Source organism: Sciurus vulgaris (genome assembly GCF_902686455.1).
Source record: "Sciurus vulgaris genome assembly, chromosome: 5".
Taxonomy (NCBI): Eukaryota; Metazoa; Chordata; class Mammalia; order Rodentia; family Sciuridae; genus Sciurus; species Sciurus vulgaris.
This window is the reverse complement of record NC_136465.1, coordinates 13,929,658-13,956,398: the sequence shown is the minus strand read 5'-3', so window position 1 is coordinate 13,956,398 and position 26,741 is coordinate 13,929,658. Positions and strand designations below refer to the sequence as shown.

At 51.5% G+C, this 26,741-nt stretch overlaps 1 protein-coding gene and 1 long non-coding RNA gene across 3 annotated transcripts; one reads left to right on the top strand and one right to left on the bottom strand.

The window, feature by feature from the left end:
* Nucleotides 1–632: 632 nt before the first annotated feature.
* LOC306661515 lies at nucleotides 633–8,383 on the bottom strand. 2 transcript variants are annotated; one of them, XR_013763891.1, is made up of 5 exons: nucleotides 8,083–8,383; nucleotides 6,906–7,160; nucleotides 3,058–3,182; nucleotides 986–2,517; nucleotides 633–864 (listed from the first exon to the last, which is right to left on the bottom strand). It is a non-coding gene; the product is annotated as an uncharacterized lncRNA (long non-coding RNA). The 2 variants fall into 2 exon arrangements; XR_013763890.1 differs by having other exon boundaries at nucleotides 633–2,517.
* Nucleotides 8,384–8,651: 268 nt separating this feature from the next.
* RHOBTB2 (Rho related BTB domain containing 2) lies at nucleotides 8,652–26,040 on the top strand. The gene is made up of 10 exons (XM_079140499.1): nucleotides 8,652–9,150; nucleotides 13,238–13,439; nucleotides 14,036–14,139; nucleotides 14,607–14,792; nucleotides 15,679–16,697; nucleotides 16,960–17,078; nucleotides 19,078–19,228; nucleotides 23,182–23,270; nucleotides 23,971–24,076; nucleotides 25,582–26,040. Exons 2-10 carry the CDS (start codon nucleotides 13,248–13,250, stop codon nucleotides 25,797–25,799), a joined length of 2,184 nt encoding a protein of 727 aa, XP_078996625.1. The 5' UTR covers nucleotides 8,652–9,150; nucleotides 13,238–13,247; the 3' UTR covers nucleotides 25,800–26,040.
* Nucleotides 26,041–26,741: the final 701 nt, after the last annotated feature.

Here is a 26,741-nt window from a genome sequence, read left to right as displayed (position 1 = left end):
CCCTGATGGCAGGAAATATGCTAATATCACACTGTCAGGACTTCGACAACGGGGAGACCAATGACACTTTCAAGGAGACACTTTCGTTTCATGGAGAAAACTGAAGCCCAGAGATAAAAATCATGCCTCCCGCTCCTACAAAGTGGCTCTTTGACTTCGTAGGGGTTGTTTTCTGCTCTTGGCCTCAGTTTTCTTGTCTGTAAGAGAAAGAGAGTTATTCTGATACGAATTAAAAATGTGTTTAGCTGGAAGGGGCTGGGGCTGTGCGGTTGGTCCCCTTGGAAGTCTCTTGAACCTGCTGCCTAGTGGGAATATTCACACTGCCGCCTGCTTTGCAACCTGGGCACCCTGGAAGCTTCTACTTCCTCCTCTGCCTAATGGGGATAATAAAAATACTATTTTCTTCTTACAGGATTATTTTTGAAGTTTCAATAGGGTGATAGTAGTAGCACAAGACTGGGCATGCAATAAACACTGAATAAATTATATTGTTAATTAATATTATCCTCCTCATCCTCATCATCATTAAACTTAAGCTCCTTGGTGCCTCGCCATACAGTGTCTGGCACTGGTTGAAGCTTAACATGCATTCCAGAAATGAAAATGAAAGAAAGAGAGAATGCCAACAGGAATCAATGATCAAACAAGCCTTATTATTTTCAAAAAGGGAAGGCCAGGTTAGGCAGTGTGACTCGGTGGCACAGGCTGGTCACACTCCTTCGACCTGGCAGGGCTCTTAGTATCTCTACGTTGCCTCTTCCCAACCTCTCAGGCCTGGGAGGTGGCCTGTGGTCAGGACAACTGGACTCAACCTCTGGCTCTGATTCCTCCCAGCAGCCAGCTTCCTGGTCCTCAGTTCTGCATCTGTAAAATGGAGTGATCCAAGCCAAGGTCTCTGAGGGGCCCTGCTGGGTGTGAGGGCGGCAGTACATTCTCCATTTGGGGCTCTTCTTGGGGTTGCTTCCAGCCCTGGACTTCCACTTACCACCTGGGCTCCCAGAGAGTTCCCTGCAGGCGCTCCCAAGAAGGAGGAAGAGGGTAGGTTGGGAGGAGGATGAGCGACTGGCTGTGAACTTTGCCGGTCACGTGATCAGCCTCAGACAACTAAAATTGAGACATATGTCCAGTGGTCTCTGAGGAACCCTGAACTGTGTTTCCAAGGGGCCGCCAGCAGCAGCCAGTGCCCTGCCCCTCTGCCCAGGCACCTGCACCCAGGCCCTATGTGAAGCACATCCCACCTGCTCCACAGAAAGCTTCCAACTCTGAGCACCAGTTCCTTCCCCTTCTCCACACCCTGGGTCCCTGGGTCCCTCTGTCCCCATACCAGCCTATCTCACCGCACGCCTTGCCCCCATGGGTGGGGGCAGTAAGCCAGGCATGACCATGTCCTGCCAAGCAACATTCTGGCTGTGACAAGTCAAAGTGGATTCAGAGTCCCTGCTGCTCCCCCCACTCCTTCCTCCCTTTCCAGCCATTTAAAACCCATAACCTGGGCTGGGGAGATAGCTCAGTTGGTAGAGTGCTTGCCTTGCAAGCACAAGGCCCTGGGTTCAATCCCCAGTACCACAAAAAAATAAAAATAAAAAAATAAAATAAGTAAATTAATAAGTAAGTAAGTAAATAAATAAATAAATAAATAAATGAATCCCATAACCTTAGGAAGGAGTGGGATTTCCCTGAGTGGCAGACGAGGGTGGAAATGGCTTCTAATGGCCAGCGGGAGCCTGAGAGAGGGCTGTCGGGTCCCGAGAAGGCCAGGGATGGGGCAGATGCCCTGCTGGTTCCTCATTACTGTCACCACCTAGATGGGCCAGCATCCCCTGCCCCATTCGACTGAGGACCACCCAGAGTTGAATAATGCCCAATAGACTCCCTGGTGTCCTGGCTGGTCACTAGACCCTTCATCTTAAAGGCCGACTAAGCCAGAGTCATGTGTATTATTTTATTTGTTTGTTTGGTACCAGAAATTGAACCCAGGGGCTCTTAACCACTGAGCCACAACTGCAGTTCTTTTCATTTTTTCTTTTGAGACGGGATCTCACTAAGTTTCTTAGGGTCTTGCTAAGTTGCTGAGGCTGGCCTTGAACTCGTGATCCTCCTGCCTCAGCGTCCTGAGTCACTGGGATTATAGGTGTGTGCCGCTGTGCCTGGCGCATGCATTTATTTTTATAGAAACCTTCGCCCAGGAAGCCGGGCAAGGGAGAGAGAGGAATAGGGGAGGGAAATGAAAAAAGATAAGGAGAGGGAACGAGGAAAGGAGAGGGGACGTTCCAAAGGCGGGAGACATGGGTCTTGGACAGATCCCAGACTTTGCCGGGAAGAGAGAGCTCTGCAGAGTTAGGAGAGTTCCCTTCTGGCTGCTAAAGTTCAGGGTCAAAGGCCCCTCAGGAGTCACCCAGGCCAACACACCATTTTACCAAGTTCCCTGCAGGGATGGACATCAGTTCCCAACTCAGCTCCGGGGGCTTGTACACCATTCTCCTCCTTGCATCATTGGAGGGCCAAGTACCAAGAAGGCTCCAGGGGCAGAAAACAAGAACACACAGTCTCAGGACCACGTGGAGGTGCCCACAAAACTCCCCCATCCCTGACACTGAGGATGACCCCCGAGCCCTCAGAACTGCTGTGGAGGTGGGGAAGTGGGTCAGGGAGAAGAGATCGGGGGCTTCTGGGTGCACACCTCCCCTCTTCACCAAACACTGCAGCCACATGGAACCCATGGTGAACAGTTGGGGCTTTTTATAATCTTTATTTGTTAACAGTTCAGGCTATTTTTTCCCCCCATGCTGCAAGAGATGCCAATGCTCATAAAAAAAGTTGTGAAAAAAACACATCTATTTTGGGCGATCAGCCTCCTCAAAGCCCCACACTCCCAGCTCCAGAGGGCTCAGGGGACGGGACCTGGCCTTGCTCAGAAGGTCTGCAGCTTGCTAGGAATTCTTGGGCCTACAAGCACTGACCATGGGTTGGTTCTTGGACCCCCTCTTGTACTTTCTTCTTGGCCTATCAAACTGGGCAGTAGCAACACCATCTGGTTTCTTTCTTTTGCAAACCCACCTGATGGTGGGCCCTGTCTTGAGAAATCCACCCCAGGAGATGTGGGCCAGATCTGCACCATCGCTGCGTATCATGCATTTCCTTGGCATGCTGCTGTGGTGGCCTTTGTGGTATTACTTGTAGCTCTTCAGAGACAAAAACCAACAAGAGCTTAACTTTCTCTGCTGAATGAAGAGCCACTTCAGAGCTACAGAGAATGTTTTCTAGGGTCCTGGGCCAGCCATGGCTTCCTGGGAAGCAAGCCAGGGTAGACAGCACTGAGGGAATGGATAAAGGGTCTGCACTCCCTCTGCCAGAGGGGACTGGCCAGACCAGACTGCAAGTGTGTTCTGCAGGCTCTGCCTTGGGCAGCTCTGCCGACTGCATAGTGTGGCCAAAGTCTTGTTGCAAAGGTCCAGCTGGACTTGAGGATCCCAATAAGCACTCTCACTCATGTTTCCTGTCCCGTCTCCCCTGATCTCTCCTTCATTTTTTCAGGTGGTGCACAGGATACGAGGGCCAAAGTGAACATGGGATTCTTGCACCTTGGTGGTTTAGACTGTCAGAATTCCTCTCCCTAGTCTCAACCCATGCCCTCTGTGGTCTCTGCACCTGGGAATCACTTGGCAGGGACACAAATGGGAGTTGGGTTCCCCTACACCTATAGACAGGTGTCTGTGAGGGGCAGCAGATAGAAGTTCAGGAAGAATTGGAGGGATTGCAGCACTGGAAGGGACCATGAGAAGGTCACCTAGCCATCTACTGTCTTCAGGCAAGTGGTACTGTTATCCCCAGTGAGGGACCAGAGAGATGAAGATCCTGGCCCAAAGTCATGCAGCCTGTTTCAGGGTTGGCACCACGGAGGACAATGGCTCCTCTACTTTCGTTTTTTCCACTCTTGGGGAAAAAACTCCTTTTCTATTGGTTTTCTCCTATCTCAGCACTACCCTGTCCCTAGGGGAATTTTTACAGGGATCAACCATCCCCCCATTACCAACACAGTGCTAACTGTGCCAAAGGTGTTCAGCTGGCCTCTCCAGGCCCTTCTTGATCATTATTGATCTGCTAAAGTTCTAGAATGTTCTTTGGCTTATCTAAACCAAAGATAGTGACTAACCATTTAAGGAAACTAAAGTTGGAGTCCATTGTGGAATTAGATTTTCAATGTCTCTTACCGTGTCTACTCTCTACTCTTTCTCCCCCGTATCTCTCCCTTCAGTTTCCTCTTTAGCAGCTCTCAGATGATATTTTGCTCAGTTCCACTGTGGGTCAGGATCTGCTCCAAGGAAAAGGACAACCAATAAAATCCGGGTCTTCTATGTTAGGTACCTGTGTCAGTGTCGGAAGTCAGTGCTGGAATGAGCCTGGAAGTTCACTGACTCTTGTCTATGAGAATATGAGCCCAGAGAGGAGAGGGATTGTTTTAGTCAGCTTTTTCATTGCTGTGACTAAAAGACAGGAACAACTTTCAAGGAGGAAAAGTTTATCTGACGCTCACAGTTTCAGAGGTCTCAGTCCATAGATAGCCAACTACATAGCTCTGGGCCTAAGTTGAGGCAGAACATCATGGTGGAAGTGAAGGGTATGGCAGAGGAGATCAACTCAGAACATGGTAATCAGGGAAGAGAGAGAGAGAGAAAGAGAGAGAGAGAGAGAGAGAGAGAGAGAGAGAGAGAGAGAGAGAGAGAGAGAGAGAGAGAGAGAGAGAGAGAGAAAGAGAGCACTCCACTCAACAGGGACAAAATATATACCCCAAAGGCATCCCCCCTAGTGACCTACCTCCTCCAGCCACACCTACCTGCCTACATTTACCACCCATTAATCCATTTAAGTGAATTAATGCATTGATTAGGTTAAGGATCTCATAACCCAATCATTTCACCTCTAAACTTTCTTGCATTGCCTCATTCATGAACTCTTGAGGGACATCACATACCAATAACATAAACATGGACTTGTCCAAGATCACACAGCTCCTAGGATAGAACCCAAGCCTCCTGATGGACAACTGACCACTCTTTTCCAAATTACCCAACCAGTCCAGAACATGCAAATGCATCAAGCCTGGGATGGGCCATGGCCGAGTTCCTGGCCCTTACCTAACTCCTTGATTGCCTTAGACAGCAGCAATCCTGCTCTTGTCATTTGGGCTGGTCAAACCTTCCCTTGGGTCACTCGCAATGTGCTTATTCCCTTTCTCCCCTCTGCCTCCCCTTGGTCCTGCCTCTCACTTCCATCCATCCCAACCAAGAGCCGGGGTGGGGGTGGGGGACACAGAGCCATGGAAGCCCATGGAAGGCCTCTCTGAATAGCATGTGAGTCGCCACTTTGTGGCACCGTCCCCTCTCACCTCAATTTTCTCTCCCCAGATGTTCATCCCCACATCAAACACTGAAGGGAAGTCTGTGGTGTGCATGCTGAACCACGAGGCTCCAGGCTCCAGACCAGCATGAGACACGCCCTTTCTCTTTATGTGCAGGACTGGGAATGGAGCCCGGGGCCGCAAGCACACTAGGCAAGTGCTCTACCACTGAGTTACACATCTCCAGACCTGAGAAACCCTGTGGAATAAGCATCATCCCTTCCTTAAAGAAGCGCACCATACTGCTAGGGAGAGAGACAGCAACATGATTGGTCTTATTCGAGGAGCAAAATAAACAGCAGAACTCAGAGTCGACAGGGGGTGTTCACAGTAGGTTTCCTGGAGGCATTGGTGTGAGGCTGAGATTTGAAAGACAAGAAAGCATTATCCAATGAAAGGGGTAGGCAGAGGGACTGTTTTCGTGCTGAGGAAAACCCTTGAGCAAAGGCCCAGGAGGATTCTGTCTCCTCATAGGGATCTGATGGCACCCCCTAACTTCTGGGCAGAGAAGCCGAGACCCTCTAGGTTTTCCTGACGGCTCCTTCACCATGCCAGGGCTCTGCATCTTGAAATGCCTCTGCTTTTGCTCACAGTTGGTTTGGAACTTTGTACCCAGAGCAGGCTGGGGGTGCTACCTGCCCCACAGTGCACATTGCTGCGGGTTGGGTGGAGCACATAAGGTCTCTGGGGTGGGCTCTAGGAGGCACCACAGTGCCAGGACGGGGTGCAGTGAACGCAGGGTTAGTAAGTTGCCTCGGGAGTTGACGGGCTGCAGGCGCCTGGGACATGAATGGAACATGCAAGCTGGAGGAGGAGCTGGCAGAGGGGTCTGCATGGGCTGAACTGGCCCTGGGAGGGGCTGTGAAAGTCCCAGGAAGAGGAGAGCTGGTGGGACTGGCCAAGAGCCTGTGGCATGCATGTTTGTGAGAACCAGTCTGGAGGCTTCCCACCCCAGACTAAGCCTCTGTGTACAGGGCAGGCTGTGCCCAGCATTAGGAGAATGAGGTGGTGCCTTTTGGGAACAGGCTCAAGGGGTTTGTGTCACTGGGAGCGGGGAAATCACAGATGGCTTTGGTGAGGAAAGAGATGCTGGGTGGGGCAGGTGGCCAGAAATCCCTCAGCTGCAGTAGGCATTGCCCCCAGAGCAAGCAGGCACAGCATTGGCATCTCAGGCTCCCCAGGAAGGGCCGTGCAGCTAACCAGTGGTGTGGCAGAATAAACAGCTTGTTCTGAAAAGTTCCTCAGGACCACACCAGTGACTCCAAGCTGCAACAAATGGGCAGAGAAGACTGGTGTGTGTGTGTGTGTGTGTGTGTGTGTGTGTGTGTGTGTGAGAGAGAGAGAGAGAGAGAGAGAGAGAGAGAGAGAGAGAGAGAGAGAGAGAGTTCAGCAGCCTTTCTGGGAAAACTTCCCACCCAAGCCTGCCTTGTGCCTTGAGAAGTAACCTACAGAAAGAAAAGCAGAGTCTCAGGGTTGGGGTGGCAGGCCCAGGTGAGAGGCTGGCTACCTGTGCTGTGATGGCTGCTGCTGCTGACAGCTGGACAGGGAAGAGCACGGAGTGGGCCATTGATGACTCCTTGCTTGCTGGTGAGAAAACCCAGCCTCAGGTATGGCCCCGTTTTCCAGAGTCTGGCATTGGAGGGCTGGGCAAAGATCAGAGTAAGGAACCAGATCCTTGACCCTGGAGCTTCCATAAGGTTGTCTTGAGCAGCAGGAAGGATGGAATCGAGGGTCCAGATGGTGCCCAGGTAGCTCTCTGGGGCTAGACACAGGGAACATGGTGTAAGTGGGAGACCCCAGCATGCCATGGAAACTCTGAGAAATCTCATACTGTGCTTTTATTTGGTGCAATCATTCTTTGGCACATAGAGGAAGAGGTGAAGCTCTTCCATGCCAAATAAACACACCTGAGCACCATCTAGTTTCTTTCATAGACATGGATTTTAAGTAATATTTTTGATTTTATGGAGGTTGAGTCCTGACCGGAGGTGTGAAGTCATTCCCTCAGTCACTGTCAACCTTGTCTCCAGTTCTGAGTAGATTAAAGAGGGCGGGAAGCATCCTTCAACACTTGAGCGCCTGCTGTACCTTAAGCAGGCCAGAATGCACCTTTGTCATGAATACTTTCATGGGTGACTTCTGATTAGATGCCTTAACAGGTGAGAAACACGCTTCAGGCAATACAAATTTCAGGTTTTTTGGCAGTAAATTTATCTTTCTAACCATATTTTGTATAAACTAATATGAAAGTAGATTTGCATTCTCAGAGCACAAGATGAAGGCATGATGCAGTGGGGGGGGGGGGTTTGAGATGGAAGGCATGCCAATCTGGGCTTTAAAAACAGTCCAGGGGCAAATGACAAGATGGATAAATCCAGGAGTTGACTATTGTAATTACGCGCAGTTCCGATCATCATAAAACCAATTTTGAATATGGCTTCTTTCCGATGGTCCATCACGCACAGTAGATGTTAGAATCACCCTATTTTACAGAGGGGTAAATCAAGACAGAAAGTCCAAAGGGGATTTAGGCACCATTTCTGTGGCTAGTGTTTTGGTGGCATTCCTTTCGGAGGTCAGAAGATATTAGTGAACTCTCGGTCACAATAGGATCGCTAGACCACTGAAGAAGGCCTAGGTCGGGGGCTGGTATAGAGGTGCAGGTCCCCAACCCAGAAACTCACTATGGGCCGTGGCCATCAGAGGCTCAGGCTGTAGCTGCAGAGATGGTGGAGAGAGGAAGGCCCACAGGTGCCAGGAAAACTCCAAAGGTGGCACAGGTATGGAAACGCTGTTGTCCCCCTGTGGGCAAGTGGCGGAGGCCTGGGTTTGAGGGAAAGACAAGAAAAACGTTCGCATTGCACTCTCATTCCTTCCGCGGAGCACTAAGAAGTCTCTGAGTTCCTTTTCAATCTCCTAGAGGGAGAGGGTGAGGGGCGGAAAACCCCGCGCGAGTCCAGTGAGGCTCAGGGAGCAAGCCCACATCCGGTGGTGAGCCGAGACCCACCCTTGGCTGCCCGGGGGAGGGGAGGGAAGGCGGGATCAAGGCGGAGCCCCTGAGCGCCCAATCCTCGCCCTTCCACGCCCCTTCCACGCCCACACCCCCTTTCCACCAACCGCGCGCCACGGTGGGCGGTCCCTGTCACAGCTGCCGTTCCTGGGTGCGATTTTTTTCTCCCCCTCGTCTCCCTTTTTTACTTTTCCCGTTTTTTTTTTTTTTTCCTTTCCTTTTTTTTGAATGAAAAAAGGAGGTCGCGAGCGGTCCCCGGGACTGCAGCGCTAGGTGTCTTCGCAGCAGCGCCTGAGCCGGGGCCCCGGCGCGTAGCGGCGGCGGCCTCGCCCCGCTCCCTCCACTCCAGCGCACGGTCCGCAGCCTCCGCAGTAGAGCCCCGGCGGTGGCTGAGCGGCCCGGCAGACCCAGGTTGGAACGGCCGCGCGCAGCCCCATTCCGCGCGCCTCCATGACATTGGGCGCCCGGGGCGCGGGGAGATGCTGATCCGGAAGAGGCAGTGGCTGCAGTGCAGCGCGCGCGGCCGCTCGCGGCCCGCGGTCCGGCCTGGGCTGCTCTGTCAGAGTTTCTGATCGAACGCGAGCGGGGCCCGGAACCTGCAGCCCCAGCAGCAGCGCGGCTACGCCGGCGTCGTCCTAACTTGCACGCGCGGAGTGACCCCAGACATTTCACTAAAATGAGCGTGCTTAGCAGGAAGAGATGTGTTCCTTACACTAGAAATTACCCCGTCACATGTAGTGGTGTAAGTAAATGATTAATTTCTATTATGGCCGGGTTGCCAGCAGCCTCAGCAACGCGCCACCTCGCCCTCCTGCTGCCTCCTGCGCCCTCCCCGGCCCTGCCTGCGCCCTCCTGCCTTCCCCTGGGCTCCGCTCTTCCCTGGGCTCCGCTCTTCCCTGGGCTCTTGCTTGGGCTGCTGGGTTCTGAGGGGCGAAGAACTATCCTTTTCCGGTATTTTTAGGGGAAGGAAGATGACTTGCTTTGGCGTGGCGTGTCCCTCCCCTTTCCTTATTTATATAAAAAATGTTATATTGTGTGTGTGCGGAGCAGCGTGTAAGGCGGGGAGAAGGAGGCCCAGAGTGGCCGATGTGTTTCTGTTTAAAAAAACAAAAAGCAGACAGCGAACAGTGGAATTTGGGTATTTTGCCTGCGGTTGTGGAGATGTTTGAGCTCTCAACTCCATTGCAGTCTGCAACTGAGTTCTGGCAAACTACTGGTGGCAAATCTTCAGCGTTGTTTGTTAATGTTTCCACATTCTATGCTGACGAAGGCTTGTCGTGTGTTTAAGCTTGCATTTTTTTGTTAAGATGACCATTCAAGATCCCTTTGGGCCTTGCTTTCCGTTGGGTCTGCACTGGGATCCATCTTTCAGCCTTCCCCTTATTACTCTGTCGGCCACCCCAGCGGGAGCTCCTTTAATTCCGAATCCACCCTCTGCTCGCCTTTCTCCAGATACTCCCTTCCTATCCATCCTGTTTGATTTTTACCTTCATTTTCAGGGTTTTCCTTCCCTTTCACGTTTTGTAAGATGCAGGATGTGGGATATTGGTTGCTAGGAGACAAGTCAGGCTCCCAGGGAGATTCTGTCGTTTCCTTGGCAACCAGACTAGGGCAGCCACAGATGAACAAGCCTCCTATCAGCTGTGGGAGGGAAAGGGGGCCTTTTCTGAGCTCTGCAAAGAGTGTGTGTGGGGTGTGGGGGTGGGAATGGGAGCCCATGTGGTTTGTAGCTAATCTGAGCACACCTTTGGCTCTGGTCTGGGCTGAGTACAAAGAGCTGGGGGAGCAGCTGGGTAGGAGGCTGTTTCTGGAGAAGGGGACAGTGATCCTGGGACAAGAGTTGGGGGGAGTATATATCAGTGACTTTGGGATTGTCATGAGAGAGAAGTAAATGGGGAGTTGGGATACTCAGGGCAGGATGGCAAGGAAACTATAGTTTATGGAAGGTAGTCAGGAGGCTCTGAAGGAAGGGATGAGGCAATTATAAGGAAAAGTCTAGAGTCATTGGAGAAGAGTGTGCCAGAGGGAAAGGGGAAGTTGAGAAGCTCACTAGTGGGTTGTATCATTCTGCATCAGCAATGATCCAGAAAAGTAGCCATGTTCTGAAGCAAAAATTATATTGCTGTTGGCACACCATGTCCAGGACCGACTCTTGTGTAAGGCAGGCCTGATTAGACCCAGAGTTCTGCTGGCTTAACTGGGCCAGTCTGAATCTTAAAGAGAGATATAATTACATATATAGATATGCAATCTAGCATTATATAATGCTACATTACATAAGGAGGCAAATACCTCCTTTCACCCAGGCTCTCTTGGCACAAATGGATCGAAATTCAGGAGACTTTCTTCCAACGCCCTCATACCCATTTTCTGGAAGGGGAGACTGATGTCCACAAAAGTGAAACTATTTATCCTTTCCTAGATCGGCCAATGAAGTTTGCTGGTCAGGCAGTTGGGGCAAGAGTGGCATGTGAGGCTGATAACAATTGGGAGGTAGTGGACAGACATGCAGGGGAAGGTGAAAGGGGCAGCTGGGAGTGGTGTAGGAGGGGGTGTTCAGCCTGGTGGCAATCTAGGGAGTATGGTGTCTAAACTCAGGGCCCAGTATTTGTCACTCTGCTACTTGTTGGTTGGCTGTCCCCTACTTAACCCTAGAGGTGGAATGAAGTGCACTTGAGTGTTTTAATCACAAAGTAGCTGAACTTGGACGAGCACTGCTCTGCTGGGGTCCTGGCGTCATCCCCACTATCAAGATGTTCCTGATTGTAAGAACCAGGTCCTCCTGCATGCCTCCTCCTACCCACTTCTGCCTCCGGACCTGCATGCTGCTAGAATTGGAACTTTAGAAGGAAGTTCTGCTGGCCAGTGGGTTTTTTATCTTCAGCTTAGGGCAGCTGCACATAATTTGTAGTAGGGATTCTGTTTCTTGTTATTCACTTGATAAAACAGAGACCACACCCAGATGACTCCTCCTGGTGCCCACACATCCCTTAATTGTCTGACTTGAGACCGAGAACTGTCCAAGTGGGGTTCCCGGCCTCAGCTCAGGAGAGAAGAGGGAGGAGGGAGCTGCTGGTTAGAATAACGGGCCTGCTGGGGGAGGATGAGGAAGGAAGAGTGATGCAGACAGTTGCCCTGGAGACCAGGAGGGAGCTGCGTGGAGACCCCTTGTTGATTCAGGGTCCAGGTCCTGTAAAATTCCAAGAAGGAGAAAGAGGCTGTCTGTCTCATTGAAAAGTCCTTGCTGCACTTTTTGCTTAGGTTGCTGAGCTGCATCCACTCGCGCAAATCCCAGTTGCCATCGTTACTTGGATATTTCGGTTCTGCATTCCTGCATGCTGGCATCCAGTTACAGCCCGGCAGGAATGGAGCTCTCTGCTGCTGCTGGTGGCCTGACTTGCAGGCTGGATGGCTCAGCAGCGAGGTGCCTGGGCAGCCTCCAGGACTCCTCTGAGCCCAGCCTCTCTTAGCCTAGGAAGGATTATTCCATGTTGTTCTACCCCCAGATGACTTGTTCTGCACACAGGGAATGTGAGCCAGGGCAGGCCCATGACCCTGGAGAAACCAAGCTTCGGAATAACGCCCACCCTTCCCCTTCTCCTCTCAGCCCTTCCAGGAGGATGCTGCCATCCTCAAGGGAGGCTGCCATCCAAAGCTCTCTTGAGCTCCTGGTAAAAGCTTTTAAGACACTGACATGACATTTTGCCTGCAGAAGAACCTTCTGTTTGTTCACTTGCACCACCCCTCTCGGGGGAGAGGGGCAAGTTTCTTCCTTTCTGCCTGACACTGAAGGAAACTGAGGCAGGCATTGAGATTCAGACTGAAACTTTGACCTCTGCTTCCTCCAGCAGCCCCTTCCCCACTTGGACAGTAAAGTGAGCTTCTCCAGGGGGCAGCAGTCTGGGTCTTTCAGTTTGAGAACCTTCCTCCCTAGGAATGGGAAGTGCTGAGGAGGCAGATCCTACCTTGTCTGGTGCAGGATATAGGATGTTGGGGACAGCCCAGAGAGGGGATGGACTGCCCATGGGCCATGGAGGCATCATCGGGGCCATGCTTACTCCCACCTCCATCTCAAAGCTGGTCCCTCAGCTGAGGGAGACACATGGGCAACATGCTAGACCCCAGGTAGAAGAGGGGAGGCCTGTGGTCTAGGCAGGTGCATCTAGAAACCTTCCCAGCCCAAAGAGGCTGACAGGAAAAAGCTCTCGAATCTCCGTAAAGGGGCTAGGGTTGGAAGATGGACACGAGCAGGCTGGAGCTTGGAAATCCACCACCACAGAAGACCAGGGAAAAGAGGAAAGACCAGGAGAGCTGCTGCCCAGCCCTAACAAGTCCATTAAATTTTTAAGTGGCCCTGCCCTACGGCATGCTGGGAAGGGGTGGGGACCTGGACCCAACTCTGCTTCTCTCAGCTGTTTGTTCTGTTGCTGCCACAGCTGAGGGAGGAGGAGGAGAAGAGAAGGGGAGGAGTGAGCTCCCAGGCAGACGCTCCTCTCTCTGGGGGAGTGGGGACAGGACAGGCCCTGGGTAGGCTCCACCTTGGGATCTCCCATAGGCCTTCTCCATCCAGAAGCTCAGCTAGAGGATAGCAGGGACTGGAAGGAGACAGGTGGTCATCTTGGCACTGCCCCTCTCAGCCTGAATGGGTTCCTGTCTCCTCAGGTCCCTGCAGAGCAGCCTCCCGGAGAGTTACCCACTCCTCTCTCCTTCGTCAGTGCCAGTGCTGGACACAGGCACAGCCCCAGCTGAGGAGGGCTGCATGCACTGGCCCTGGTCCTCAGAGGACTGGTATGCCAGCCTGTCCTGACCACTCCCTTTCTGCCCCTCAGGTCCCAATTAATGGATTCTGACATGGATTATGAAAGACCAAACGTAGAGACCATCAAGTGCGTGGTGGTGGGGGACAACGCCGTGGGCAAGACCAGGCTCATCTGTGCCCGGGCCTGCAATGCCACCCTCACTCAATACCAGCTGCTCGCCACCCATGTGCCCACAGTGTGGGCCATTGACCAGTATCGCGTGTGCCAGGAGGTAAGGCTACAAAGGCATTTGGCTGGGGGTCCGTGTATCTTCCCAAGTTGTGGCTTGGTGTCTCCAGAGCTCACAGGAGCCCCCTAGGGATGGGGAGGGAGCTGGAGCAGAAGGAGCCCCTGCCTGGGAAGGGAGGTAAGGGGAGCCCAGCCCGAGGGACGGTCTTTGCCCATTTGTGTTCTCAGTAGCTGAGCTGGAGCCCGGGACCCCAGCTTTGGCTGGGTACCATGTCTCATGCCATCACAGTGCTCCATGTGGGGAATCCTAGAACTGAGGCTTGGGAGAGGTGAGAACCGAGTGGGGAAGGTCTGCTACCAAAAGATCAGAGGCTTGTAAATAGATAATTGCAAGGAAAGCCGGGAACCAGAGGAGGGTCTCCCTTCTGTATTCATGATTCTGCGCTCTCAGGGTCTCTTTTACTTCTGTGTGGCTTGGAGGCTGCCCTCACTGAATCTCCAGAGATTTTACTTGAAGGAGCATGTCGTACAAGGCACATAGTAGGGGCTACCAGCTCTGTCCCTCCACCTCTCATGATGCCAGAGAATATCAGGATTGTTGGTATCTGCCCCCAGAACTGTCTCCCCTCTCCCCTCTAGGTGCTGGAACGCTCCCGAGATGTGGTAGATGACGTCAGCGTCTCCTTGCGCCTCTGGGACACCTTTGGAGACCACCACAAAGACCGCCGCTTTGCTTATGGGAGGTAGGGGAGTCCTGGACTGCCTGAGAGAGCCAAGCGGGAGGATTTCCTGCTTTTCCAGGGAACTGAGCAACTCTGTGCAGTTGAAACTGGGAGGGAGAGAGGAGAAAACAACATGGAAGACACTCTTAGGGGTGGGGACAGCCTGGGCTTGGAGTCCAGAGGCCAGGTTTCAGTCCCAGCTCTGTCACCTACTAGCTCTGAGATGATTTTTCTCATTGTGAGATGATAAAATGGTGATTTCTAACTCTCAGAATAGGCGTGAGGCCAAATGAATCTTCGAGCTCTGAAATGCTACATAAATTAAAGGTCCCCTTATTCGGCATCGTGCGGAAGATCCTAGGAACAGGGTCATAGGCCAGGTGTGGAGCCAGTGTAGGGAGTGCAGGCGGGCACACGTGCCCCTCACCCCAGGAGCAGGTACCTCCTGCCAGCTTTCTCTGTCAATAACCTCTCTGTCCCACCCCCAGATCAGACGTGGTGGTTCTGTGCTTCTCCATTGCCAACCCCAATTCCCTCCACCATGTCAAGACCATGTGGTACCCAGAAATCAAGCACTTCTGCCCCCGAGCACCTGTCATCCTGGTGGGCTGCCAGCTGGATCTGCGCTATGCCGACCTGGAGGCTGTCAACAGGGCCAGGAGGCCGTTGGCCAGGTAGGGGTGCTGTTGCCTAAGGAGGGGAAGGGGCGCAGAGGGAGGGTATATCGCCCTGGCTCCGTGGTCTACCTGAAGGAATCCTACAGAGACTTACTTCTCTCCCTGAATCCAGAGGATCCGTTCATCTATGGATCCATGTGTTTATTGCACACCTACTGTGTGAATAGCACTCTGCTAAGCACCATGAGGAAAGACAAGAGTATTTTCATGAGAAGGACTTATAATTTTGTTAGAGATAATATAGCTGGCCCTCTGTATCCATGGGTTTCACATCTGTGGATTCAACTAACTGTGAATGGAAAATACTCCCTGCCAAATTGGGTCTGTATTGAACACATGCTGTTTTTTCCTTGTCATTATTCCTTAAACAAGGCATTATAACAACTTACATAGTATTTACATAGTACTAGTTATTATAAGTAATCTAGAGATGACTTGAAGTATAGGGGATGGTGTGTATAGGTTATATATATGAATTTCACAACGTTTTATATGAGGGACTTGAGCTTCCATGGATTTTGGTGTCCAAATGGGATCCCAGAACCAATCCCCCTTGGATACTGGGGATGACTATATATGAACAGGTTAAATACCAGTGTGAAACATTGCACGCTAATTGCCAGACAGCGAGTTGATGCTATCACTGCTTTGAAGTAAGGAGGTCACTGGGGGCTGGTATAGATACAGAAGACTTCCTGGAAGACTAAGGGATTGGAGGTGGACCTGAAGGACCTTGTAGGAATTTGACCAGACAGAGAATAAAGAGCAGGGCAGGAGAGGGGCCAATGACATAGACCCTGAGCAGAGTCCCTCCAGCCTGAGGAAGAACAGACAGGCTCTCTCCACCGCTAACATGCTCGGTTTCTCTTCTTGGACCTGCCAGGCCCATCAAGCCCAATGAGATCCTTCCTCCGGAGAAAGGCCGGGAGGTGGCCAAGGAGCTGGGCATACCCTATTACGAGACCAGCGTGGTGGCTCAGTTTGGCATCAAGGACGTCTTTGACAATGCCATTCGCGCTGCGCTCATCTCCCGCCGCCACCTGCAGTTCTGGAAGTCCCACCTGCGCAATGTGCAGCGGCCTCTGCTGCAGGCGCCCTTCCTGCCCCCCAAGCCCCCGCCCCCCATCATCGTGGTGCCCGACCCCCCCTCCAGCAGCGAGGAGTGCCCCGCCCACCTCCTGGAGGACCCGCTCTGCGCGGACGTCATCTTGGTGCTGCAGGAGCGGGTGCGCATCTTCGCCCACAAGATCTACCTCTCCACCTCCTCCTCCAAGTTCTACGACCTGTTTCTCATGGACCTGAGCGAGGGGGAGCTGGGGGGCCCCTCGGGGCCAGGGGGACCCCGCCCAGAGGACCACCGGGGCCACCCTGATCAACACCACCACCATCACCACCACCACCACGGGCGGGACTTCCTGCTTCGGGCAGCCAGCTTTGATGTGTGTGAGAGCGTGGACGAGGCTGGGGGCTCTGGTCCTGCCGGCCTCCGGGCCTCCACCAGTGACGGGATCTTACGGGGCAATGGAACAGGGTACCTGCCGGGCAGGGGTCGCGTGCTGTCTTCCTGGAGCCGAGCTTTTGTGAGCATCCAGGAAGAGATGGCGGAGGATCCTCTGACTTACAAGTCCCGGCTGATGGTGGTGGTAAAGATGGACAACTCCATCCAGCCGGGGCCCTTCCGGGCGGTTCTCAAGTACCTGTATACTGGGGAGCTGGGCGAGAACGAGCGGGACCTCATGCACATTGCCCACATCGCTGAGCTGCTGGAGGTCTTTGATTTGCGCATGATGGTGGCCAACATTCTCAACAACGAGGCCTTCATGAACCAGGAGATCACCAAGGCCTTCCACGTTCGCCGCACCAACCGGGTTAAGGAGTGCTTGGCCAAAGGCACCTTTTCAGGTACGGATCATACTTAGAAGTCAGGGCGTCTACGTCCTGACAGCTGTCGGAGGACCTGTGTTCCATTTACATTCTGGTTTGGTTTCAGGTCCAGAGGCCCTGGAGAAGGGACTGCCTTGCTCTTGAAGATGAAAGCTTGGTTGTTAGTGTGGTCTTGTAGCTTCGGAGGGAAGTTGGGGAGTCGGGGATCAGTGACTACCCTTGGCATTGATTATCTCACACTCCTGCTGTGTCCTTATGTGTTGTGTCTTCTCCCCAACAGATGTGACCTTCATCTTGGATGATGGCACCATCAGTGCCCACAAGCCCCTGTTGATTTCCAGCTGTGACTGGATGGCTGCCATGTTTGGGGGGCCGTTTGTGGAGAGTTCCACCAGGGAGGTGAGGCTGAGGATGGGAAAGGGAGGAAGGAGGGGACACATGCCACTTACACGTGCAGTACCACCAGTTCATGGTATTTGCTTCAGCATTGACTGTGCTGAGTGCCAAGTGATGGACCCGGGAGTGTTATGAGATGGTTGCTGATATTCCAGGGGAGGCGTTTACAATGACATATTCACTCCGTAGCTTGGAAAGCACTTCTGTACATTACCTCACACAGAGCAGCATTCCCACGTCAGAAGTGTGGCTCTGGGGAGGGCATGACTTGCACACAGTTGTGAACAGAAAGGAGTGTTCAGGACTGGATTTTTACATTTCACCCTGTTACCACCCTGGGACATATGAAACAAGTAGAAAAAAAAAATCAGCGTGTTCCAAACTAAAGTCACTAGTGTCTTCAAAGATAGGTTTTATTCTTATTGAGCTCTGGTGAGATCAACAAGTCAGGAGAGACTGCAATTGAAAAACTAGTCTGTTACCAATCCCAATGACAGAGGGGACCGTACACACCAGGGTGCCAGGACTGGAAGCACCAGGGTGGTCAGGAGGTGGAGGGTTTCTGTGGGAAGGAATAGTTGAGGCAGGTTAAGCAGACTTAGCCTTGCTAACTTGAACAAGTTCAGTGGCTCAGGGACATGGGGAAATGTCCTAGCTGTCTAGCACCTGGCTGTGGTGTGATCAGGACAGTGGAATGGTGGCCTGCTGTGTGAGGGCCCTGGGCAGAGGCGGTGGTGGGGCTGTGGGCTCTGCACTGGGTGGTCTGCAATATAATAAAAAAGACATGCTCGCCAACAACCTCTTTACTGTCTCTAGGAATTGGCTAGTCTTGGGAGGGACAGATCTGCTAGGGCCAGCGATTCTCTAAATGTCCAAACATCAAAATACAGAATATAAGAAGGCACCCCTCCCCACCTGTTCTTCCCAAATTCCTCTACTTGCCCAGGCACTGGACTGGACGCCTGAAGGGAGAGAGTCTATCCAGGTGTCCTTAGAGTTGCTCTGAGTCTGCTCTTTTTCATCCTCCTGGCCAAGCTGAGTGGCCCAGGCCTCAGCCGTTCTTTGAATCCTGGAACACTAATTACCCTCACTTCACCTTGTGGTTAATAAGGGTCCATTTTGTACAGATGCACTTTTAAAAGTCTCTCCCCTTGAAGTTTCCAGCTGGTGTGAAATTGCTTTTGAGTACAGGGACTAGGTCTTTGACTTCTGCCAGCTACCCCCCACCCACACCCCCAGGCCTATCACTTACTTGAAGGGAAAACTGAACAAAGAGCAATTTAGCATCACATCCTGCAATCCAGAATATGAGCTTCCAAAGATTTCTGGGAAACCATGTACTTAGGAGGCTAAGTGGAGGGCTGAGACGTGAGCCACTGTGAGGTGGGAGTAGGGTTAGGATTTCTAAGTGTGGCCTGAGATTCTCTGAAGCCCCAGGGGCCCACCTGCCCTGGGCACTTCTCAGTACCATAGACACCAGCTTTAAAGCTCTGGCCAATTCCCAGTGTGCCCAGACTCCCATCTGATAAGAGAGCAGTTTTTGTTGCCGTTCTTCTCTAAAGAGATCCCGGAGGCCCAAAGCAGCAGCTTTGAGCAGCCAGAGAAACCAGCTGGTGTTCCCTTTGCTCATTCTGTATCCCACTTCAACTGCTCCCTGCAGGCACATGGAGGGTTGGGGTGTAGGTGACTGAAAATGAAATGACTCCTTCCAGCATCTTCCAAGCCACGGTGACTTCAGAAGGATGCCACTGAGAATCTAGATCTCTTTAGAAGATGTCCATTCACTGATGCTCTCAGCAAACTGGGAACCAGCACCAGTTATTGCTGTGGGCCTGGACTTTTTCTGGGGAGGTCCTCTGTGCATATGTAGACACAGCACAGAGAAGGCTGCCTGCCCAGGGGAGACCAGCCCTGTGGACCGGGGCTGCTCAGTTTCCCAGGTCTCAGCTACTCTTTCCATACACTAGGCCTCGTTGTCACCTGTCCTCCTCCTTCCCCCCAGGTGGTGTTCCCTTACACGAGCAAGAGCTGCATGAGGGCGGTGCTGGAGTACCTGTACACTGGCATGTTCACCTCCAGTCCTGACCTGGACGACATGAAGCTCATCATCCTGGCCAACCGCCTCTGCCTGCCGCACCTGGTTGCCCTCACAGGTAAGTAACCGGAGTGCCCGGGGACCTCGCCCTGGGGTGAGGCCAGAAAGACCCTGGGGATCAATTATGTGTCTCCTGTCCTCTCTTTCCTCCTGGGGACAGGCTGTAGTGCCAAGGGAAGAAGCTCCCGAGAATGAACCCTGCTGGGGCATGGGCAGTTTTGGTTGAGGATATGATATGAGAAGAAGTGTGTGGGAGACATGTTCCATAGGGTCGCCTCTGATGCACTCTCTGAAGGTCATTTGGGTGCCATAAGGAGGTCTCCAGCAGGGAACAGTGTGTCATGTTCTTAGCTTGGCTTCACTCAAGCGGCCTAAGACATCGACAAAGAATAGAGCAGACTGTACCTGTACTTTTCCTCCTTCTCTGCTTCCTCCTTCCCCTTCTTCTTCTTTTCTTTCTTCTCCTCTTCCTCTGCCTTCAACTTCATCTTCCCTTCCTTCTTCCAGAAACAGAAAACAAGGGTTGACCTGCCATTCCTGATTCCTTAAAAAGACTGTGAGAGCCAGGCGTGGTGGTGCACCCCTGTAATCCCAGCCGCTCGGGAGGCTGAGGCAGGAGGATTGTGAGTTCAATGCCAGTTTCAGCAACTTAGTGAGACCCTGTCTCTAAATAAGATACAGAAAAGGGATGGGGATGTGGCTCAGTGGTTAAGCACTCCTGACTTCAATCCCTGGCACAAAAATAAAAGGACTATGAGAGCCAGAGCTCAGCATTTGGAATGGGCCGATCCCAGAACCCTCTGTGTTGGGCCAAGAACTGGGCCCTTGGAAGGTCAAGCAGCAGGCAGCCTGGGTCAGGGGTCTGGGAAGATAAAAGGTGCTATTGGAGTGAAGGGAGTCTGAGGCCAAAGACTCAGGCAGACAGACGGCTTCTGTTGATGTTGGAGCTGGTATTTGTGTGTTGTTGGATTGGTACCAGTGCTGGCGTTGAGGTCAAGTTTAATATTCCTGGATACGTCTTTAGGGCCAGAGACGACATCTTCAGATATTGAGTTGGGGTTCAGTCAGGGAAGGGCCAGTGTCAGAACTGCTGGGACCCTGGGAGGATGATCAAGACTGGGGCACAGACATGAGGGAAAAAGCAATCTCATGACAAGAAAGGAATTATAAGGTAGAGCTTGATCACATGAAGATGGCAGAAACCATTGATCAGAATCAGAATATTAAGAGCTGATCCTGCAGTGGGGTCCAAGGGCCCCAGCTGGGGGCAAAAGGGACTTTAGGACAGGGAGTAAGGAAGGTGTCCCAAGATTATAACCACAACAGTGTGTCATTCACTGCTGCCCATGAAAAACAGTGCACTAAAATTTCAAATTCTTGGACATAGTAATTCTACTTTTAAAAGACTGTCTCCAAAGAAATGACCCCAAGGAAAAATAAACTACAGAAAGATATTGCTATAATTTCATTTCATCAGGACAGGCAATTGGAAGCGAGTCAAAGAGGTACCCTTGGTTAAGCCCATGTAGTGGATTCTCTCAGGGCAACCATTAAAAATGTCAAACTGCTCGCCACCTGGAAGCCTTATGATGACATTGAATGGCTTTTTTCTGGAAATGCTCCATACACACAAGAAAACAGATGCAAAAATGTGTCTATCTACCTTGTTAAGGATCCGTGGGAGGTACAGAGTACAGAGTTTCGTGTTACTGGTGATGTGTTAAGTTTTGTGAGATATACTTTCTGTGAAGTTTTTTTTTTTTTTTTTATTTAACACTTGTTTGTTGTTAAATATAGCACAAATATCTAAGCTTCATGAATTGCATGTTCACCTTTTTTTATATTCATTATATTTTGCTACTTTATAACCTTTAGGTCAACTTATCTCCCCTTCTCTTTTATTTATTAAGGCATTAGTTACACAAAGTTCATTCTATATTCTTCTTTTTAATTATCATCTTAATGAATTATTATAAAGCAGAATGTCTTTCTAATCATGATGCATGTCAGGGGCTGTCCTACCTCATGCAGATCCCTCCCACCTCCCCAGAAGAACCCCCACTCTTTTTATGGTAATGTTCTACAAACTCACTTCTTTTTCCCTCCTTTATAATTTGACTATTCAAGTGCACTTTCTTAGACACTGTAGTTTGATTTTGGTTTTTTATTGTAACTTTTAAGTTGCTTTTAATCAATGTATACCTTGTCCATTAAAAAATTCCTCTGAAATTTATTTTTTGGAAAAAAAAAAAGCAAACATTGGTCTTTTGTTCCTATAGAGTTTTCCAAGATCTAGATTTTTGCTGATTGCATTTTATGGTGTAATTTAACATAATCCTCTGCCCATCATATTACCTATAAACTAACTGGTAATTGAATCTAGAGGCTAAGATTGGTGGCATAATTTTATTTTTATAAGGTTGCTTTATAGCCTTATAAAAATAGGTTGTTTCTCTCCATCAAGAGTTGTAGATTGTCTGTTCTATTCCTTTTTGTCATATTAGTAGCTGTTGAGTATTGTTTCCTGGATCTATGAAGTTATTGGTGCAATACAGTAATATTCCAATTTGGTCATTCCTTCTTCTCTTATCTTTTGGAAGATTTCTAAAAAGAGAGAAACTCTCCCTCACCTACTGTTTGGTTACATGGTTGTATAGTTCATATAGGAAAGACAGGCAGGTTCTTGATTCTTTCCTTTTATTTTCCAAATTTTGAGAAAATTTGTTTCCTATCATCCTTGAGAGTGACCAATTAATTTGAATGTTTTAAAGTAGTCTTATGAACTTTTGGATTTGGACACACTTGGTTGGTTTTAATTCACTGCAGTTATCCTTCTTGAAGCTCAAAGAATGTACTTTTAGCCAGTAGGAGTCTCTGTGAGTTGGCTTCAGAGCCTCTGGGCTCCCTTGCTTTCTGGAGTGGTGAGATATTATAGGGTCCTCTTGTGTATTTCATGCTCCAGACCTGGAATCAACCACGTCTTCTTCCTCCTCCTCCTCCTCCTCTTCCTCCTCCCCAGTGGGGGGACCCGTCTTCTCCTCCTCTTCCTCCTTTTTTGGAACTGGAAATTAAACCCAGGGGCACTTAACCACTGAGCCACATCCCCAGCCCTTTTTTGTATTTTATTTAGAGACAGGGTCTCGCTGAGTTGCTTTGAGCCTCACTAAGTTGCTGAGGCTGGCTTTGAACTCACAATCCTTCTGCCTCAGCCTCCTGAGCTGCTGCCACTGCACCTGGCCAACCATTTCTTTAAGAAGTTCTGGTTTCTTATAGTTGGAAATGGAAATTCTATTTCTGTGTATGAGGATGCTCATTGCTACAGGGTGGTTATTGTTTCCAGGTCTTTTCCATGAATGGAGTTGGGCAATGTATTTCTCTCTCTCTCTCTCTCTCTCTCTCTCTGTGTGTGTGTGTGTGTGTGTGTGTGTGTGTGTGTGTGTGTCTGTTTTGATGGGGATCAAACCAAGGGCCTTGCACATGCCAAACAGATGCTGTATCGCCGAGCTGTATCTCCAGTTCTTTTTAAATTTATTTTTGAAACAAGGTCTTGCTAACTTGCTCAGGCTTTCCTTGAACTTGCAATCCTCCTTCCTCAGCCTCCCAAGTTGTTGAGATCATGGTCATGCACTACCGTGCCCGGCTAACCTGTCGTTCTAACTCACAGTTCTCAGCCTTTTTCTGTTTTCGGCAAACGTGAAACTTCCCTTCCCGTCTGTATCAGTGACTAATTCTGTGGGGAATTTCATCCTGTGTTTATTAGACTACGTGGTGGAACACATAGTATGAAAAGCCCTCTTAGTGGTTTTAGATCCTCTGTCACTCCCACCCCACCCCACTGAGGAGTCTTGCCCTCGTCCCACACAAGTAACCTGTGGCCTTTCCTGGCCTGTTGGGACTTGCCCTTGGCCCTGATCTCTCTTTGCCCTGCAGTGAGCCGGTGCCATGGGGGTGTGAGTAGCTCAGGGCCATATGTGTGGTTCTCCAGCTAATTGGGGACTGTGTGTGTCACAGAGCAGTATACAGTGACCGGGCTGATGGAAGCGACCCAGATGATGGTGGACATCGACGGGGACGTCCTCGTGTTCCTGGAACTGGCTCAGGTACCGTGGCAGGGGATGAGTCCACCACAGTCAACTCTGGGTAGTGGACAGGAGAGCTGGGTGGGTGGTAGGTAGGAAGGGAACCCTTTGTCAGAGTTGGATTCCTTGTCGGGCAGACCCCATTTTATCCTCCATGGCAAGAAGCAGCTAGAGCACTCCCAGACATTCTCAGAGGAAAGCTGGCCACGGAAAGAAGGGACTAGGCCACCACGGGAACCCAGGTCAGGCACTGAGGGCTCTCCCTTTGAGACTAACTGCCCTCCTCCTTATTTCCAAACAAACAAGCTAAATCTCCCATGCACGCCCCCACAATGCCAGACGTTCAGCCACGGAAGTTTGTCTTATGAAGTCAGCATGGCTGATGCCAGGGCTGCCAACACTCCGGGCACGGCCTGCTCTCAGCTGGTTGCCCGTGCATGGTGGAAAACCACCTCGCTGCAGACTGCTGAAGGGGCAAGGGCCAAGGAGGGCAGGTGCAGTAGGGAGCCCCCTAGGGCCATGGATATCTGTAGGGTGGATGCCAGGGGCTGGACCATGGTGAGGTGGGGTTGGTAGTGGTGCCCAGGAGTTCAGATCAAGCGTCATCCTCCTCAATCCAGGTGGATGTGCCTCTGAGTTGGGGTTCGCACTGTGCCAATGCTGCAGCTCTGAAGGAGACTGTAGGCATCTCAGTACAGACCCGCTTCTGTTCCCTCCCCAGTTCCACTGTGCGTACCAGTTGGCCGACTGGTGTCTCCACCACATCTGTACCAACTACAACAACGTGTGCCGCAAGTTCCCCCGAGACATGAAGGCTATGTCCCCAGGTGAGCACCCAGAGCCAGCACCACAGCACTTGCTCCCTGCTTGTGTTGAAGCAGCCTCAGCTTGAGTCCACAGCTCGGACTTAACTCCAGGAACCCAAAGGCTGCCGGTGAGCTTTGGGCCTCACTTGACCTTGGTCATGGGAAGAGCCTGCAAAGGTATCTCCATCCAAGCAGAGGGGATCCTGGGAAAAGCACTGGCCTGGAGGGCTGGGGAGCTCAGGACCTAGACAGCTCACTCTTCCTCTCTGGGTTTCTATTTCTCAAAGGCTCAAAGAAGTCTTTGGACAAGAGTTGGCAGTTTTCAGACTCTTTTGGACATTTACCACAGTAAATGTTACGTTGGATATCATGACGCTGTACTCACATGGAAAAGCATATAAAAAATTAAAAATGCTGTGCAGGACCCTCTAAATTGGTTTCCCCACCTAGGAATGGCATGATCCCACAGCTTGGACCCCCCGCCCCCAGGTCTAAATATCCCTTTCAGTTGCTGGCAGCTCTGTTTCTTCTTGATTAAATTCTCAGGTCCAAGAGCCCAACACAGAATCCATGAGATCCAGGGAAAGATGGCCCTGGCCTCCCCCAGGAATCCGCCACTCAGTGTTCCTGGGTCTTCACCGGGCTCCTTCCGCTCTGCTGACCCTCTTCCCACTGCAGGGTTGTAGCTGCACGGGACCAACTCTCCCAGCCCTGTTCTCTCCTGTGTTTTCACATACATTACAACATTCTAGCATTTTCTTTCTAAAGCCCATTGCATCGCTCCCTTGATTCACACCTTTCATGGCTCCCCACACCCTCCAGAATAAGGCTGCCCCTCCCTCAAGTCTGACCTGTGCCTTACTGCCAGTCCACCTCCTGTTTCCCCCAGATCTTGGCTCTGGCCAGAAACTTCTCTCATCCCCCAGCCTTGCAGAATCCCTTCCTGCTGGAGGCCTTGCTTCTCCCTTCTCCCTCACCCCCAACCTTGCTTCTCCCTCATCCCATCTTGGTCTTTCCTGTTTTCTTCCCAATACCCAGGGTCCCTGACTTACTTTTTTTTTTTTTTTTTTTTTTTGAGTGACCATGGTGTGAAAGCAATGTGCATTGAGTAGAAATTGAACTTTGCACTTGACTTTTTCCTGGGCTAGTGATGTGATGCTGGTCAGCGGCAGCAGCTACAGTTCCCAGTCAGCCATGCAATCAGGAAGGGAAATGACCTCCATCCATGGTGCACCGTGCTGCTAAGCATGGGTGCTCCATTGGTTAGGTGGATCAAGTACATTTTTTACTTACTGTGGGCTGATTGGGCTCCTCTCTTTGTTATCCAGAAGTGCCTTTCCCGGGTCGACTGTGGACATCTCCCCTGGGCCTTTCACCTCCTTCAGGGGCTCTGTGCAGGAGGCCATGGGGTCCTGGACCACAGGGTCAGGGTGTACTTGGTGCTGGCTTGGAGGCAGGTCTTCAAGGGCTGGTGGACCTTCTTGGCCCCCCACCCTCCTCACTAAGCCCTGTGCATTCTGTTCCAGAAAACCAAGAGTACTTCGAGAAGCACCGGTGGCCACCAGTCTGGTACCTGAAGGAGGAGGATCACTATCAGAGAGCACGGAAAGAGCGGGAGAAAGAGGACTATCTGCACCTGAAGCGGCAGCCCAAGCGGCGGTGGCTGTTCTGGAACAGCCCCTCCTCACCGTCCTCCTCTGCAGCCAACTCATCCTCCCCGTCTTCATCCTCGGCTGTGGTCTGAGATGCTGCCACCCTCTTCTGACCCTGCTGCTGTTGTCCCCATTTGCCTTTGTCCCTCTGCTCTTGTGCATCACCCCCACCACCCACCAGGGACAAGGGGACCCACCTCACCAGGACCCTAAGGGCAGAGCTGTTCTCACCAGCCAACATAGCTCAGCCAGAGAGGAGCCAGGCCCTGCTGGCGGGACCCCAGTTCCAAGGCAAGACAGGAGATACCTTCTGGGCGGCAGGGAGCAGGGGAGGAGCCAAGAGCTCCGGCGTTTTCTCTCTGGGTTGGAGGACCCTAGAGTCAAGGGGAAAAGCCTCCCAGCACAAGGGCTTGCCTGTGTGTCTGGGTCTCCGCTCTGGCTGGAGAGGCAGCCCCCTTCCCAGTGAGCAGCCAGGGTCCTGCCTCTCTTGGCCACGTCTTTCCACCAACAGACTTGACGGTTGCAAATGTTTTGTGGGCATTTTCACATGAAGCCTACTCAAATCCTCACTGGAGAAGTCAGGGTAGAAACGAAGCTGCAGAGCTCAGCTCAAGGCTTTGACATCCCGGCTGCAGCTGCAAGAGGCCATGCATGGAGAAGCTCGCATTCTGCTGTGTCCCTCCCAGGGCTGCAGGCAGTGCGGCCTGGTTTGTGGGTAGCAGAGGTAGCGCAGAGCTCCAGGCCTGGAGGCAGTGCCTCTTGGTGCAGTGAGCACCTTCTCCCGTGTCCCTCCTGCCCTCCTAGATTTAGAGATGGAAACCAAAGGAGACGGCTGGACTTGGGGAGGAGGGGGGCCTGTGTGTAGCAATCCCATGCTCCTCTGGGCCCTTCCCCGGCCTCTGGGCAGCACTGCTTTTTATTGGGGTGGGGCAACATTAGCAAAAAAACCCAAACAAACAAACAAAACAAAAACACAAAAACAAAAACCAAACTCAAACGGAAACCACCACCAACGAAAACACTCTATCCTCTAT